Raw genomic sequence first — 17,138 nt, 5'->3', positions numbered from 1 at the left:
TTCCTGTAATAGATGTAGTGACTCTATAAGCACTTACTTAGTGTCTTTGACTAAAAGCCAAAGTAAATGTATTATTGTACATCTCAATGCAGTCTCATCTGCGAGTCCCTAAGGAAGGATGATCCAAGGATAAAATCTTTAGGTTTTCTGGCTTAGACCCAAGATAGGTAGATTTTAATCTGCCAGGAGGGCTAGATATATATCTATCTATGTATATAGGTAGATATAGATATAGATATAGATATAGATATAGATATAGATATAGATATAGATATAGATATAGATACAGATATAGATATAGATAGAAAGATATAGATAGATATAGGTAGATATAGATATAGACATATGGATGGTTATCTGTAAATATTACTGTTCTAAAAGGTTTTGAAAAAGTTTAGGAAATTAAGGAATAAGTTATCTGATTTTCTATAGTCTGCCAGCATGTTTCCAAACAACTGAGTTCTCTTAACACCAGGTGTTCTGAAAAGTGAAAGGAGTCTATTTGTTAAATGTAAGAGGACACAAACACAGAATGATAAAAGAGGTAGAAGCAGAAACCAATTTGCTAAATTTGCTAAATTTGCTAAATTACACAATTTACCAAAAACTTAGGTGAATTTCTCATAGCAATAGTAGAGAAGCTATTTTTGCAATGAAATGTGTTTGTACTTCAAAATTACTTATCAAGAAACTCCCAGTAAATGTTATGTTATAAATGTTAGTTAAATTATATGTTCCTAGAATTTTTTGTTCTTTTTAGAGAGTTTATTAGATTATATCTGTTAAAATATTATTTAACATATTTTTGACATATATAGATAATAAATGCTTCAGGATACAATAATCTTAGAGTTTCTTGAACTTACATTGGTCTTAAGATGGCAAGAAAAATGAATTCATAGCCCCTGAAGTTTTAGAGTTACTTTCATCTAATTTTTATATGGTAGTAATTAAATGAGAGATGAAAAGAAATTCAGTGATAAAACATTGTTCAATAGTGTGATACATTAATAACACATAAGTTATATTGCTAAGTTAATTCTCTCAAAGTTCAAAGGCAATTTTTAAGCTGTTTCTAAGCAAAACTCTTTGAAGAATTAATTTTTGCTTTTAGGGAGCACTATAGATTGACATCAAGGATTTCTCTTATTTCCATGTAGGAAGAACCTTTTGTAATGGTCTCTGAAAATGTCTTGGGTAAGCCGAAGAAATACCAGGGCTTCTCCATTGATGTTTTGGATGCCTTATCTAACTACCTGGGTTTTAACTATGAAATTTATGTTGCACCGGATCACAAGTATGGAAGCCCACAAGAAGATGGGACATGGAATGGCTTGGTAGGAGAACTGGTCTTTAAGGTGAGCATTTATCTATCTATTATCTATCTATCTCCTATCTAAAGATTGAACTATAACTTTTAGAAGCTAATTTCATGTAAAATAAGTGCAAGGCAAAACATTGAGTGGTGATGTTGAACGCAAACGTCAGCAAAAGTTTCAGCCAGTACTATTTCCTGAACTTTGTGTAAAGAAAAGTTGATGACAGAATAAAGCTAATTTTTAAAGTGTTTCTTATAATAGAAAAGTATCTAGAACAAGGCTTCACCTTTGCCAAACTTGCACTCTAAACATTTGTATGTATCCTTACTGATATATTTATCCTTGTTCTTTTATTTTTCAAAGAGGTACTTAAATGTCTCTATTTGCTTATCTCTACTTCTGTCAGTTTTTGCTTCATTTTTTTGAATCTCTGTTATTAGATGCACACATGTTTGTAATTATTATGTCTTCTTGACAAATTTTTGAAGAGTTGGGTTCAGGTTTATTATTCACTAGTTGATTTATATATGTTTCATTTTCCTCTCTGTTCTTTCTTTTTTTGCCCCTCCTTGGGTTAATTGGATATTTTTTTGTATTTGACTTAGTTTCCTCTTTTGACTCTGTACTATATCTCTTTGTATTTCTGTTTTTGTGGTTAGTATAGAGATTATGATATGCATTCTTAACTTACCACATTCTATCTAGTTTAATATCATTCACATTTTTAAAAAGGTATAAACTTGTAGCAATATAATTTCATTTATACCACCCTATATTTTATGCTATTGTGGTCATAATAGCTACTGTGGTCAGAACTCCACAGTGAAATGTAATATTTTTTTTTATTTAAACAATCAGTTGTCTTATACAGATATAAAGAGAAAAAAGTTTTCTGGTATTTAACTACTTATCCACTATTTCTAAGGTTCTTTATTTATTTCTACTTATCTGAGCTCCTATCTGAAATCATTTACTTCGGAAGAACTTCCTTTGGAATGTCTTGAAGTTCAGTCCAAGTGGCTCTCAACTTTTTTAACCTTGAAATGTCTTTATTGCCCTCAGTTTTGAATGATACTCATATATACAAAACTCTGAGTTGACAATTTTTCTTAATTTTCATCATTTTAAAGATGTCTTCCTATAATCTTTTGTCATATGTTGTTCCTGATGAGAAGTTAGACATCATTTGTACTTTTGTTCCTTTTTTTAGTGTGGGGTGGCTTTTTTTTTACAATTTTTTTTTCATTTTTGATGTTTTGATGTTTAACTATGATATGCCTAGATGTGGTTTTCTTTGTATGTATTCTCCTAGGGATTCACTAAACTCCAGGATATGTTTCACAAAATCTAATAAATGTTGGCAACTATTTCTATAATTATTTTTTCTACCCTTTTCCCTTTCTTCACTCTCTTTTTATGGCTCAGAAAATATTCGAGTTAGACTTCTTAATTTTGTCTCTAGGTCACTGAAATCTTATTTAATTTCTTAAAATATTTTTACTCTCTGACTTTTGCATTTTTACTCTGTGACTTTTACATTGTTTTGATCTGCTTTCAAGTTGACTGATTCTTTATTCTACAGTCTCCAATTTCTGCTAAGTCCATGTAATAAGTTCGTTTTAGATAGCTTATTTTTCAGTTCTAGAATTTCAGGTTTTAAAAAATAATTTCCATTTCTCTTCTGAGATTCCATACCTTTTTATCATTCTGATCGTCTTGTAAGTCCTTCATCATGTTCACAATAGCTGCTTTAACGTCCTTGTCTGCTACAATTTCAACATCTTTTCCATCTCCAGATAGGTCTGTGTTGACCGCTTTTGCTGTTAACTACATTTTTCTAGTTCTTCACATTTTTGTTTTTTCACATTTGATTGGGTACTGAGCATTGTGGTTGATACATTATTAAGAGTTGAGATTATGTCTCTGAGGTTGCATGCTCTGAAGAGGATTGACTTTGTTTTATTAGGCAATTATTGGTTTCCCCTGAACTTGTTGAGGTTTGGTTTACCTGCTGTTAAGTCAGGTCTTTTTTATATTAGTTTTTAGGGAAAATCCATTGGTTTTAGCAATCCTTCTATTCCTAAGCATAGCCTTCTGGAGTTTTTACGAAAACTCTGTGGCTCTCATCAAATCCTTGTGACTTAGAGGGACTCAAAATGTAATCTCTATCATCCTTGCCGTAGGCAGTAATTATAATCTTTTGTTCCTTTAGTCTTCTGGTTGTTAATTTCTGCTGATTTTTTAAAAAGTCATTCTCCTACATGTGCAGTTTAAGAGTCAGCCGAAGACTTGAGAGAGGCTTACTCACAAATTTTTGGCCCATTCTTCCATGGGTCTCTCCTCTCTGTGATTTCTGTTGTAATTTCTGGCCACTCTGGCTACATCAAACTCCATCTTCTGACATATGATGCTCATAAGGCTCTGACTTTCTGTTTGTGCTCTAGTTACCCTTTATTGCCTAAACTGAGGTGGGTCTTCAATGAATAAGCCATATGAAAATGGTTCTCTCCTAATGTAGTTACCATTTTTCAGGGGTGAGATACCCTTCAGTTTCTTCCTGCTTTTGGTTGATCTTCAGTCCTTTCAACTAGTGTGTTTTTAAATTTGATACAGAATTTATCATCGTTGTTGGGTTAATCCAGGAAAACTATCTCATCATTGCCAGAACTGGAATTATTTCTGAAATACATTAAAGTATTCAGAAAGCTAAAGGAACTGAATAAGTTGTTTCCAAGAAATGGGAAAGAGAAAAAATAAAAGGTTTTGAAGACAGTGGTAGGAAAAATAATAAAGCTGTTTTTATAGCCATTAAAACCTTACTGAGTTTGGTTTATTTATTAAACGAATTACACATGGACTTATTTGAAAAAAAATAATATCAATATTTTCAGTAGGAAAGGGGGAATGATCAATTCTCATTCCTCGTATTAAAACCATGATAATTTATCTTGTATTCCTACATTAAAAACCCACAAAGCCCATATTCTGCCTTTGTATTTCTGAGAGGTCCTGCCTGATCTGAACCCAGATGAGCAATTATGTTAAAACGAAGGACAAAGAAAAGCAAAGACATTATAAAAATTGCTTTATAGGGATTACAGATAAAATTCTTAATGCTAACAAACTTCATTTGCTAAATGCAAGTTAATGATAAATAAGCATTAGAATTAGTCTAATGTTGTTGATGCTGACTTTAGGCTTGTGGGCTTGCTCCTAAATTTAGTTAAATTTTTGAGACTTGCTTTTTCACTTTTGTGTGAGGAATACAAGAATGTTACTGCAAAGACTACTTACAACTATAACTTTTCCAAAAACATTTTAAGAATTTATTATATAAGAACCACACATAAGCACTAGTATGCTAGTCTTCATAAGCATTTAATTTAATTGTTTTCATATTTACATGTAAGAGCATGCCATTATTGTAGGATAACGTAAAGTTCAGTGCCGTCCTTTTATGAAGCAAAACTTTAGGCTTAAAGAAGGTAACTGAGGGGCGCCTGGGTGGTGCAGTCGGTTAAGCATCCGACTTCAGCCAGGTCACGATCTCGCGGTCCCTGAGTTCGAGCCCCGCGTCAGTCTCTGGGCTGATGGCTCAGAGCCTGGAGCCTGTTTCCGATTCTGTGTCTCCCTCTCTCTCTGCCCCTCCCCCGTTCATGCTCTGTCTCTCTCTGTCCCAAAAATAAATAAACGTTGAAAAAAAAAAACTTTTAATAAAAAAAAAAAAAGAAGGTAACTGATGAATGACTTTTAGCCCCCCCAAATTATAACTCTGTTCATTGTAACTAGAGTTTTATTTTATCCAAGGAGATAGTTAGTCATTCTGACTAGGCTTTGAGAAATACTTAGGTAGTTTTCAGATGTAGAAGAATAAGCCAACACAAAAGTTTGCTGGAATAGGCAAAGATAGGAGGAAAATGGAGAAAATGTGGTGTCATGAAAGCAAAGGGAAGATAACATTTTAAGAAGAAAATCATCTGACTTCGGCTCAGGTCATGATGTCACTCAGGTCATGATTTCACGGTTCATGAGTTCAAGCCCCACATCAGGCTCTGTGCTGACAGCTCAGAGCCTGGAGCCTGCTTCAGATTCTGTGTGCCCCTCCCCCAGATTCTCTCTCTGCCCCTCCCCCACTCACACTCTGTTTCTCCCTCTCTCTCAAAAATGAACTTAAAAATTTAATAAACAAAAAAGAAGGAAAGGAGAGTCAACATTAAAATATGACTGCTAACATATTGAGGGTACATAACATTTTCCTTAACTTTATTCTATTATTGATAAAAATGTAAATTCTAATCTCCAAAAAATAAACCTGTGAATTCAATTATATGAATGATAATATAGTAAAATATCATAAGGTAATTTAGGTAATCCAATAAGATTCATCATATCGAAATTTTCATAGGCTTATTTACCCCTGTAAAGCAAAATAACACCATTGAAATGGCATAATAACATTATGACAGACTTCCAAAAAAAAAAAAAAAAAAATTGGATTACTGTTATATATTTTCTGCTAGTGTAGACATTTTTCATGAATAAGTATATTTTAAATAACAGTAAATACAGTTGACCCTTAAACAACATGGGTTGAACTACTGAGTCCACTTAACTGACTAACTTCCTAAGAGAAAACCAAAATTAAAAGAATGTTTCTAGGAGTCTGTTATGATGATTATAGACAGACCATCACATTAAAAAAGAGTCAAAGAAGAAACATGGAAAGTTTCCAAGTTTATTTGATTTTTCCAGGGGTGGCACTCATGAGTCAGAGTTGGGTTGATCTCATATATTAAAAGGTCTTTCCATTAAAACCAGAAGTCAGGCACTCAGTTACATACATACTTTTTAGAGAGGAAAATGCAGCCAGAGAGAGCAAAGAATTGCCTATATATATAGGCAATAAAATTTATATATATATATATATATATATATATATATATATATATATATAAAGTCTATTTCAAACACTAAGGATGTTCCTCACATTGATGGCTAGTTTCAAAAAGAGAAGTAATAACAAGTGTTGGTGAGGATATGGAGCAAAAGGAACATGTGTGCACTGTTGGTAGGAAAATAAATTGGTGCAAGTGTTGTGGAAAACAGTATGCAGGCTCCTCAAAAAAATGAAAATAGAAATACCATATGAGGGGCATCTGGGTAGCTCAGTTGGTTGAGCATCCAACTTCAGCTCAGATCGTGATCTCCTAGTTCATGAATTCAAGCCCCACATCAGGCTTGGGTTCGCTGCTGTCAGCCCAAAGCCTCCTTCGGATCCTCTGTCCCCGTCTCCTTGTCCCTCCCCAGCTTGTTCTCTCTCAAATAAATAAATAAATAAAATTTAAAAAGATAATAAGAAGAAAATAAAAAGAAATACCATATGATCCAGTAATCCACCACTGGGTATTTACCTAAAGAAAATGAAAACACTAATCTAAAAAGATATATGCACCCCAATATTTGTTACATTATTTACAATAGACAAGACACGGAAACAACCTGTGTTCATCAATAGATGTATGGATAAAGATGATACGGTTTATATATACAATGGAATATTTCTCAGCCATTAAAAAAAAAAATGAGATCTTACCATCTGTGACAACATGGATGGGCCTAGAGGGTATTATGCTAAGTGAAATAAGTCAGAGAAAGACGAATCCTATATATTTTCATTTATAAGTGGAATCTAAAAGACAAGTGAAAAAAACAACAACAAAAACTAAGAATGTGGCAAAGTCTCCTCTATTCCTCATCTGCTTTCCTACTTTTATAACTTTCTGTAATTAATATGCTCTTAAAATTTATGAGAATTCAGGTCTGTCCAAAAGATGTTCCCATGTGAAATAGATAAGTGACAGATATGTTCTGATCAGAATAGGAGAAACTGTTAAGGGTGGGTTAATGTGACTGATAAATTATTTTCTCCTGGTTTAAAGGGGAAGAACTGAGAATTGAGAATACCAGAGAGAACACTATCTAAGAAATAGCAAGTATATAAAGTTTAGTAAAGAAATACAAAATATTAAGAAAAACAGAAAAATATGAACTGTGAGTTATACAGCTAGATATTCTATTATTTAGGTTCATACCTTACTTTGATGCCTAGAAAATTTTTAAGGGAAAACTGATACAGGTAACTTGACAGGGAATAAATTTCTGTATTGTCAATATCTATAAGTAATCTATCCTAAAAATTATCTACCTGAAACATGATCCTCGTTTTTATTTCCCTTAGCCTTTATGTAATTACCCTTCTCCTAATTTGTAAAATAAGGGCATTACTTTCATGCATGCAAAAATTTTTTTTGGCTTTTGGCTCTGGGTATAAATATTCTCTGATGTACCAAATTATGGCATAATAGAAACACTGGTATCACTGAAATCCCTTTACAAGTCAGACCGTTTTACCTAAAAAAGAATTAAAAGAAAGTAAAAGAACCTAATTAACTTGTCAAATGCTAGATCATTAAAAAGATTTTTTTAAAAATTTTTTAATGTTTGGGGCGCCTGGGTGGCGCAGTCGGTTAAGCGTCCGGCTTCAGCCAGGTCACGATCTCGCGGTCCGTGAGTTCGAGCCCCACGTCGGGCTCTGGGCTGATGGCTCGGAGCCTGGAGCCTGTTTCCGATTCTGTGTCTCCCTCTCTCTCTGCCCCTCCCCCGTTCATGCTCTGTCTCTCTCTGTCCCAAAAATAAATAAACGTTGAAAAAAAAAAATTAAAAAAAAAATTTTTTTAATGTTTAATTTTGAGACACAGAGCGCAAGTGGGAGAGGAGCAGAGAGAGACAGAGACACAGAATCCAAAGCAGGCTCCACGCTCCCAAGCTGTCAGCACAGAGCCCAATGTGGGGTTCAAACCCAAGAACTGTGAGATCGTGACCTGAACTGAGGTTAGACACTTAACTGACTGAGCCACCCAGGTGCCCCATTAAAAAGAATATTTTGGGGGCTCCTGGGTGGCTCAGTCGGTTAAGAGGCCGACTTCGGCCCAGGTCATGATCTCATGGTTGGTGAGTTCAAGCCCCGCGTCAGGCTCTGTGCAGACAGCTCAGAGCCTGGAGCCTGTTTCGGATTCTGTGTCTCCCTCTCTCTGACCCTCCCCCGTTCATGCTCTGTCTCTCTCTGTCTCAAAAATAAATAAACGTTAAAATTTTTTTTTTAATAAATTTAAAAAAAAAGAATATTTTTGATGCAGAGATCACCATGTAGCTAGGTAGAATTTGAAATAATTGAATGGCATTGCTAAACCAACCAAATAAACAAACAAACAAAAAACTCCTCCCATTTTCATCTATTAATTCATATGAATAAGGTTTCTATAAAATGAAAATATATAGCATGATGCTCACTCCTACCACAGTCAAACCATAATTATTATTGATTCATGGGATGTTCAAATTAATTAAAAACTAAAAATTCTATCAATATCGTATAGAGCTGCTTTATAATAGTTTCACTTTTATAGTTGATGAGTCAATATATTGTATACTAATATAATGATGACTCAGTTCAGAAGACATGTTTTACACCTGAAATTTATGGTCACAGGTTACTTGAGATTTTAATTTTAATTTGCATACATATTTTTGTTGCAAAAATATAATTTGGTGATCAAAAAAAGACTTTTAAGCACACATTTATAGTATTATATTTGGATAAAAATTTTGTGAAGGTAGAGTAGAATATAAATATAGTTCAAAATTCTTAAAAATGATGTAGGGGAACCTGACCTGGGTGGCTTAGTCGGTTAAGTGTCTGATTTTGGCTCAGGTCATGATGTCACTATTCATGGGTTGGAGCCCTACATAGGGCTCTGTGCTGACAGCTCAGAGCCTGGAGCCTGCTTCAGATTCTGTGTCTCCCTCTCTCTCTGCCCCTCCCCTGCTCGCACTCTATCTCAAAAATAAACGTTAAAAAAAAAACTTTTTTAATGATGTAAATGTTTCCCCAATTAGAGAAAAGTGGTGGTTTAAATCACTATGATATTTATGTTCTAATGAGTACATTTGAATGAATGACTCCACAATTTTATTTTAAAATGTCAATATTTACAACACACATAAGCCTGTATCCAAGTCAGGACACAGAAACTACTGAAATTGCAAAGAGAAGAGATTTAATAGAGAGATTGATCACAAAGATATTAGAAGGAATGGCGGAGCAAAGGAGAAGGAGTAAAACAAAGCTATCAGGAGTCACTAACCCTCTAGTTGATTGTGTATCTCCCAAAGAAGCACCTTTTAACTAAGGCCTCCACAAAGATGCAGCCTGTGTCTCAGACGTGGGAGTCAGGGATCAATCACTTCCGGCCGCTGCTGCTACAACCACTGAAATAACCATTTAAAACAGAAGGCTCTGCTCTTTCTTCTGCTTTCGGACACCCTCAACAGCTTCACTCTGGTGGAAATTAAGAGCAAGCCAGATGGCAGAGGAGCCTGGGAAAAGTAGTGTGCAGATTCCCATCCCTATAAGGCTCACAGTACATAGCGAAGTAAAAATGGAAAGGGTGGGGTTGAGGGAAAACAGATAAATGACCACTTCTGTCTAGAAATCACACACTTTACGTTGTCTAAACAAATGTAAATGTAACGTGTCAATGATAAATGTGAAAAGGTACATAGTTTTAAAATTCCTTTGGGGGTCATATGAAGAAAGAAGTTTGATATTTCTTCATCCTAACTGATACCAAGTGCTAAATTCTACGGCAGGAGTTTTAGCCCCAAGGAAAACAGATATAACAATGGAATAAAGCCAGAACTTAGAAAACAGAACAGAAGGAAGAGCAAGTAGAGTAAATTATAGATGTGTAAAATTAGGATGAAATATTTATACTTAGCATGCAACTAATTTACAGTAATGTTTCAAAGTTAAAATAGCCCTCTTTAGAATCCTATCTCCCATTTCTAAAATTCTAGAACAATTCCTGGCTTTTTTGTCACTTTTCCTACTTACAAGCATAAAGAACATTTTCAAAGGTTGATACATCATAATAATGCAATTGATAATAAGATGCTATTTAGTGATTACAATGCCAACAAAGTATCCCCAAGACTGAACAGAAGAAATCATCTGTACTGGGCTACACATTTCCTCATTTTTAATGGTTGACATGAAGTTTGGCAGTTCTTAATCTCAGAGTGTAAATATATTCCTTTTATGGGTATTTTAATTCATTAATGCATTCACCATAGAAAACATATATTTACCTGGTTGTTTTGTAAATACTTTTAAACATATGCCAATTAACAAGTATTAATGTCATAGTCAAGGGACAATGGAAGAATGCAAGTGTGAATAATATAAGGACACCTATAATAAACATGTTTCATTTTGGTGGTCACTATATGCTATGTAGTAAGTTAAGCACTAGAGACACAAAGGTAAAAAAAAAAACATGGTCTTGCCCTTATGGCCGTCTTAGCCACAGAGGTGAAAAGATTGCTTAAAAAAAGATCTAGAGGGGCGCCTGGGTGGCGCAGTCGGTTAAGCGTCCGACTTCAGCCAGGTCACGATCTCGCGGTCCGCGAGTTCGAGCCCCGCGTCGGGCTCTGGCCTGATGGCTCAGAGCCTGGAGCCTGTTTCTGATTCTGTGTCTCCCTCTCTCTCTGCCCCTCCCCCGTTCATGCTCTGTCTCTCTCTGTCCCAAAAATAAATAAACATTGAAAAAAAAAATTAAAAAAAAAAAAAAAAAAAGATCTAGAGAGGAAAGGAATGAGGTCAGTTTAGAAAAGGATGAGTTGGATGTGTGGGGGGGATATTCACAGATACAGAGGACTCTGAACCTCACCAAAAAGGCCCAATAAGAGGCATATATTTAGGAGTCCTCAGCCTATGAGTAGTTGGTAGCATGAAAATGCATGAAGATTGCCAAAAAGAAATCAGACAGCGAGATTAATAGGTGGATCTTAAGTTGAAACTCTGAGGATCACTTAAGAATTCTTGGAAGAAGAAGGGTTTATAAAGAAAAACAACGGAATAATTCAGAGAAGTATGACCAAACCACAGGAGAAGAGGTCAGTTAGGCTAAGAGAGCTTAAAAAAATAAGCTGTGACTATCAATGTCAAAAATTTCTAAGTCATTAGGGTGGTCAAGTGTGTACTAGGTTCACTCTTGGGAAGTTGTTGGTGACCTAAGCCAGAACTCTTTTGGTAGCAGGATTGGAAAAGAAGCCAGATTGCCAGAGAGGGTGTAAAAATTTGGAGGTGAAAAGTGAATGTAACATGTATACTACTCTTCTAGAATGTTTGGATAGGGATGAAAAGAGAGAAAGAAGAAAGAGTTAATAGTTCAAAGGGTCATTGGTTTTGGTGGAGTTTTTGTTGGTTTGTTTTTAGATTAAGAGAAACCTGAGCATAATTATAAACTGAGGAAGAAACATGAAGAAGAAGAATTTAATATAAGAAAAGCAAGTTAACATGTGAAAGATAAAGATCCCCGGGAAGATAGAATAAAAGCTTAGATTGAGAATTGATTTTAATGGGGTAAGGATGTTTCTTTGATACTGAAAAAAAAAAAAAAAAAAACATTTTAAGAATGTGTCTGGTAACACTTAAATTTACAGACAATAGGTTGGGAGATTAAGGAAGATCATATTTCATCACTTCAGATGTCTTGATAACAATAGGAGATGAAGTCTGTTGACAGTAATGGGGACAGGTATTATGAAATAGTCTACAAGAAAGTGGGAGGCTTTGAAATAGCTGTTGAGGGAAGTGATAGTGACTGCTAAGTCAAAATAGATAAAAGGATGAATCAGTGTTGCTGAGGATTAAGCTAAAGTTTATGGAAGACTGACACATTTCATTGCTGCTAGTCTGCACAAGTGTGACTTTCTTCAGCTGGGACTAAACGCCCAAGTATTAGAGCAGAGAAGATTAAAACACCCATATCAAGGTTGAGTTCATCTGAACTTTGCAAGAAGTGAGATGAAAGAAAAGCTAAAATATTCAAGGAAGTATGGTCATGACTGGGGAGATAGACTTGGATAAAATTTTGGAAAAATTAATCAGAATGTCAATACAAAGTTGAAATCCAGGTAAAGTATAAATGGAAATATGAAAGAACTAGTAGGATGAAGAGAGGTAACCAGAGACTGAAATGTAGAAGTTCTAGAGATAAAATGTAAATGCTGACCTTGTAGATAATGGCAGAATAGTAGAGGAGACAAAAGGAATTGAAGTTTAAAATGGCCCAAAATGAGGCAAGAGGGAAGGGTGAATAGGTGGAGCACAGAGGATTTTTAGAGCTGAGGAACTATTTTGTATGTATTATAGTCATGGATCCATGACATTATGCATTTGTCAAAATCCATAGAAAGAGTACACCCTAATGTAAACTACTGACTTCAGTTAATAATGATGTATCAATATTGGTTCATCAGTTGTAACAAATGTACTCCACTAATGCAAGATGTTAATAACAGAACAACAACAACAGCAACAAAACTGTGCTGGGTGTAGAAGCATACCAGGGAAAGGGGGTGGTATATGAGAACTTTTTGTACTTTATGCTCAATTTTCCTATAAACCTAAAACTGATTTAAAAAATAAAGTCTATTTTTAAGAAATGGCCCAAAATGATTGCTGTGCAGGACATCTACACAGATACTGAAATCTGTTAGGAGGTTGGTAGGTTTGGGGGTAAAGAGGAATATGTAGCCAGGTCTCAAAGTCTTCAATGCATGACAAGAAAATATGGAGAAGCCTGTCTGGTGGAGGTGATAAGACAAGTCTCCTTCAGAAAGCACACATGCAATTGACAAAACAAAACAAAATGGAAGTAGCATGCATAGGGTCTCACCAATGCGAACAAAACTTAGGTTTCCTGAATATCTGAGAAAACAGACGAACTTCATGGCCTCTAGGAAATCATGAAAGTGATGCACACGAATTCTCACTTTCTGGAAATTCTCACTCAAAATAAGGATAATTTTGTGCCCAAGGCATCCTCAGGTTCTTGATATTTTTCTATGCCTCCCTTGTTCACCTCTGTTCCCATTTTCTGTGATCCTGCACATGGATAATGGGTTATTGCTATGGAAGGTCATGGCACCTGACTGACTGATTTGCTTCAATACCATAGTAGCTAATGTCATCAATAGAGCCTTCACTGATTCTCCAGTGTCCTTCAATTCATTAGACACTGATTCTTTAATCTCCATTGTTGCTATTACAAACATTTTCCATACTTTTCACATTTCTATTTCTAGTCCCACTCTCCATCCTTGACACCATTCTCATTTTTAGTGTTAAAGCTCATGGTTTACTGCAAAGACTGAGAATCTAGTGCCAGTCTCTAGATTTCTTACTTTTCAGCTTCCAAATCCTTGCACTTACTCTCTGATCCTTAGTGGCACCACATAATCTTTGGATTGAGATAGGTATAGTTGTGGGTACTGGTAACACATATTTAGCCATGTGAGCCTAAGAAAGTTTTTAACATCTTTCAGTTGCAGTGCCCATATCTGGGGAATGCAGTTATTTTGAAGATTAACCGAGAAAATGAAGTAGGAATGTGTTGCAGGGAAGGCAAATGGGACTCATCTGCTGACTCTGATAGATTGTAAAATGTTTCTCAGGCAGTGTTAAAAAAAAAAAAAAAATGAGTTCAACATCTATTTTGCAGGTAGACTGGCAAGATTTGCTGATAGATTAGATCAGAAGAGCAAAGAGAAACAGGCTTTTGCTGATAGATTAAATGAGGAAAAGCAAAGAGAAAGAGCAAAGCCAATGATATCTTCTCACTCAAGGCTTTAGATCTTATCTTTTCAGCCACAGCAGCAGAAAAAGACTTCCTTTTTTGCCATGTTTCCCCATTTCTACTCACTACCTTACTTCTGCTCATGGTTCTCTCTCCCCCAGAGCCATCAAGTTCCAGTAATTCCCCCTTTTCCCATTCTTGACTGCCTTCAGTATATTTTTATTTTTGTTTTGTTTTGTTTTTATCAGTGTCTCTTCTAAGATTTTATTTTGTTTTGTTTTATTTTATTTTATTTTATTTTTTAGTATATATATATATTTTTTTTATTTTTTTTTTCAACGTTTATTTATTTTTGGGACAGAGAGAGACAGAGCATGAACAGGGGAGGGGCAGAGAGAGAGGGAGACACAGAATCGGAAACAGGCTCCAGGCTCTGAGACATCAGCCCAGAGCCCGACGCGGGTCTCGAACTCACGGACCGCGAGATCGTGACCTGGCTGAAGTCGGAAGCTTAACCGACTGCGCCACCCAGGCGCCCCTATTTTTTAGTATATTTTTAACAGAGCAGTCACTCCTCTACTAAAAACCATTTGATAGCCTTCCCATCCTGAGTAGAGTAAAAACTATCCTTAAAATCATCTATATATTCTGCTCTCCTCACTCCCTTTAGGACCTTGTTTATGTCTCTCTCACTTATCATGCTTTTCTCACATCTGCTAAAGTAGGCCTTTTGTATTTTCAGTCCCATTTTCCTATAGTTCTCTTCCCCAGATATCTCTCCCTCCACCTCACTTTTTATTTCAGTCTCTGCTGACAAGTTGAGAGAGGTCCTCCACCCTATTCAAAACAACTCTTACCCTCTGCACTACCTATTCCCTTATCGTGTTTGATTGTAACTTATAACACATATCAACATCTTGCTATGTACCTACTCTTTCATCTGTCTTCCACTCCTAAAATGTAAGCTTAATTGGGGCAAAGACTCTATGCATTTGTTTTACCACTGAAACTTCAGTATCTAGAAAATATTTGTACTTAAAAGAATGACTAGCAGTCAAGTGATCTTTTAAGACATACATTACATAATAAAATTCCTCTAACTAAAATCTTAGAGTGGCATCTCATTAATCCTTTATTAAAACAATTAACCTACTATAGCCTGCTTGGTTTGGCCTTATTTAAAGGAAATTTCCATCTTTATCGAGAGGCTAAACTTGGGCTTTCACAGGTATCATTTTAAGCTTTTTGTCCACGGATTATATAGCTCATTATATTCAGTCACTCCTAGTTTACTATAATTGAATTGAGAGTGGGATCATTTACCGGCATAGAGAAAACTAAGGAAATATTTGGGTAGAGAGTGGGGAGTGTAGAATCAAAACTAATATTTTGGAAATGAGTAAAAATAGTAACTAACATTTTAAGATAGCCAGGTGCTATTCCAAAGCGTTATGGGTACTGACTCCTTCAATCCTTGTAATAATTCTGTGAAATATATTCAATTATTAATCCCATTACATAGATAAGAAAACCCAGGGACAGAGAGTCTAAGCAACTTTCTTAAGGCACACAGCTGATTAGTAGAAGAACTAGAATATGAATGGAAATTGTGTGACTTCAAAGCCCGTTCTATTAACAACGTGGATGTATCTATTCGAAGTTGTCCACACAGAATATGAAACAAGTAAATTGCAATCCAAGTCTAGAATTCAGGTAAGGAATCTGGGGTGGACAGATATATCTGAGGCTAATCAGGGTGGAATAAATTTTAAATTGCCCCTCTACCTTTCTTTACTCCTATTTCTTTTACATCTTCAATCTCTTTCACATCTTTGCCTCTTCCTCACTGCTTGAAAACTGGCTTAGGAATTCTCTATGTTAAAAATAACCTCCCTATATTTTCCAAGCTTGATTAATTACATATCTTTGATTGCAAATGACAACCCAGCTGGAGTGAAAAGACAGTTGAGTGGTCCACAACTCTCAGGGATGAGACCCAGGCTCATTTCCTCAGGACTTGCTCTCTCTCCATCTGTCAGCACCACTTTCCTTTGTGTTGTCTCATTTCTCGGGCAGTCTCCCTTTTATTGTTAGCAAAGTGACTTTTTGGCAGACTTAGATTTCATTCTTTGATCTCCCGGTATAAACAGATTCTCTTTTACCAACAGTTCTAGCAAAGAGCCTCAGGTTCATACACATGCCAGTGCAGGCACAGCTGGAAAGGGCGGTGCCCTCAGTGCCAGGCCAGCACCATGTGCCTACCTCAAGCACTGAGGAAGTAAGCATCAGGGAATGCCGATTCCCCAAGAAAATTGGGATGCTGCTATTAGAAATGGGAAGAATGGATACTAGATAGGCAAAACAAAAGGTATCCTTCAGAGGTTTAAAGTAATAGAATAGGGGCGCCTGGGTGGCGCAGTCGGTTGAGCGTCCGACTTCAGCCAGGTCACGATCTCGTGGTCCGTGAGTTCGAGCCCCGCGTCAGGCTCTGGGCTGATGGCTCAGAGCCTGGAGCCTGTTTCCGATTCTGTGTCTCCCTCTCTCTCTGCCCCTCCCCCGTTCATGCTCTGTCTCTCTCTGTCCCAAAAATAAATAAAGACGTTGAAAAAAAAAATTTAAAGTAATAGAATAAATTACATGGAAACTATCAGTAGTTCCATGTATATAAACATTAAAATCACCAATAAGTCAAAAACTATAATAACTAAATTAAATTACAAACAACAGGCCAGAGAATATTTTCAAAAGTATGATGTATTGTTAGCATCATTGCTTTATTGCTACACAGAGAGGTCATAAAATCCATAAGAAAATACAAGGAACCCAATAGATAAAGGTACAAAAGATACGAACTTAGAGTTTCAAGAGGAAACTGATAGACAACATAAATCTAAAAGGAAATCTACCGTAATAGAGAAGGGCAATTAAAAAGTTTTTTAAAAAGATAAGTATATAAGATATGAGTAGTTAGTGCTTCTATAAGGAAAAAGTGGCAGCTCTGTGTTATATGACTTGGACCCATTTTATATGCCTGTTTCTTAGAAAAATAGAGCATCATTAGAATTAGAGGTACAAACTTCAGTGAACAATGTGTATGACAGCATTGGCAATTAATGCA

At 35.6% G+C, this 17,138-nt stretch overlaps 1 protein-coding gene and 1 long non-coding RNA gene across 4 annotated transcripts in view; one reads left to right on the top strand and one right to left on the bottom strand.

The window, feature by feature from the left end:
- The window catches only part of GRID2 (glutamate ionotropic receptor delta type subunit 2), a 1,503,942-nt gene that overhangs the window by 1,109,405 nt on the left and 377,399 nt on the right, over window positions 1-17,138 (top strand). For both annotated transcript variants that reach the window (XM_086704576.1, XM_086704575.1), the window contains exon 10: window positions 1,161-1,358. In XM_086704576.1, the coding sequence (XP_086560702.1) occupies window positions 1,161-1,358 (198 nt within the window). The remainder of the gene's footprint in view (window positions 1-1,160; window positions 1,359-17,138) is intronic.
- LOC147581878 (uncharacterized) overlaps window positions 1-17,138 on the bottom strand; it is a 51,594-nt gene that overhangs the window by 24,953 nt on the left and 9,503 nt on the right. The gene's annotated exons all lie outside the window — the stretch shown is intronic.

The sequence above is a fragment of the Puma concolor genome, chromosome B1 (assembly GCF_028749965.1).
Source record: "Puma concolor isolate L17-30 chromosome B1, mPumCon1.1.hap2, whole genome shotgun sequence".
Taxonomy (NCBI): Eukaryota; Metazoa; Chordata; class Mammalia; order Carnivora; family Felidae; genus Puma; species Puma concolor.
This window is presented reverse-complemented; position numbering and strand designations above follow the sequence as displayed.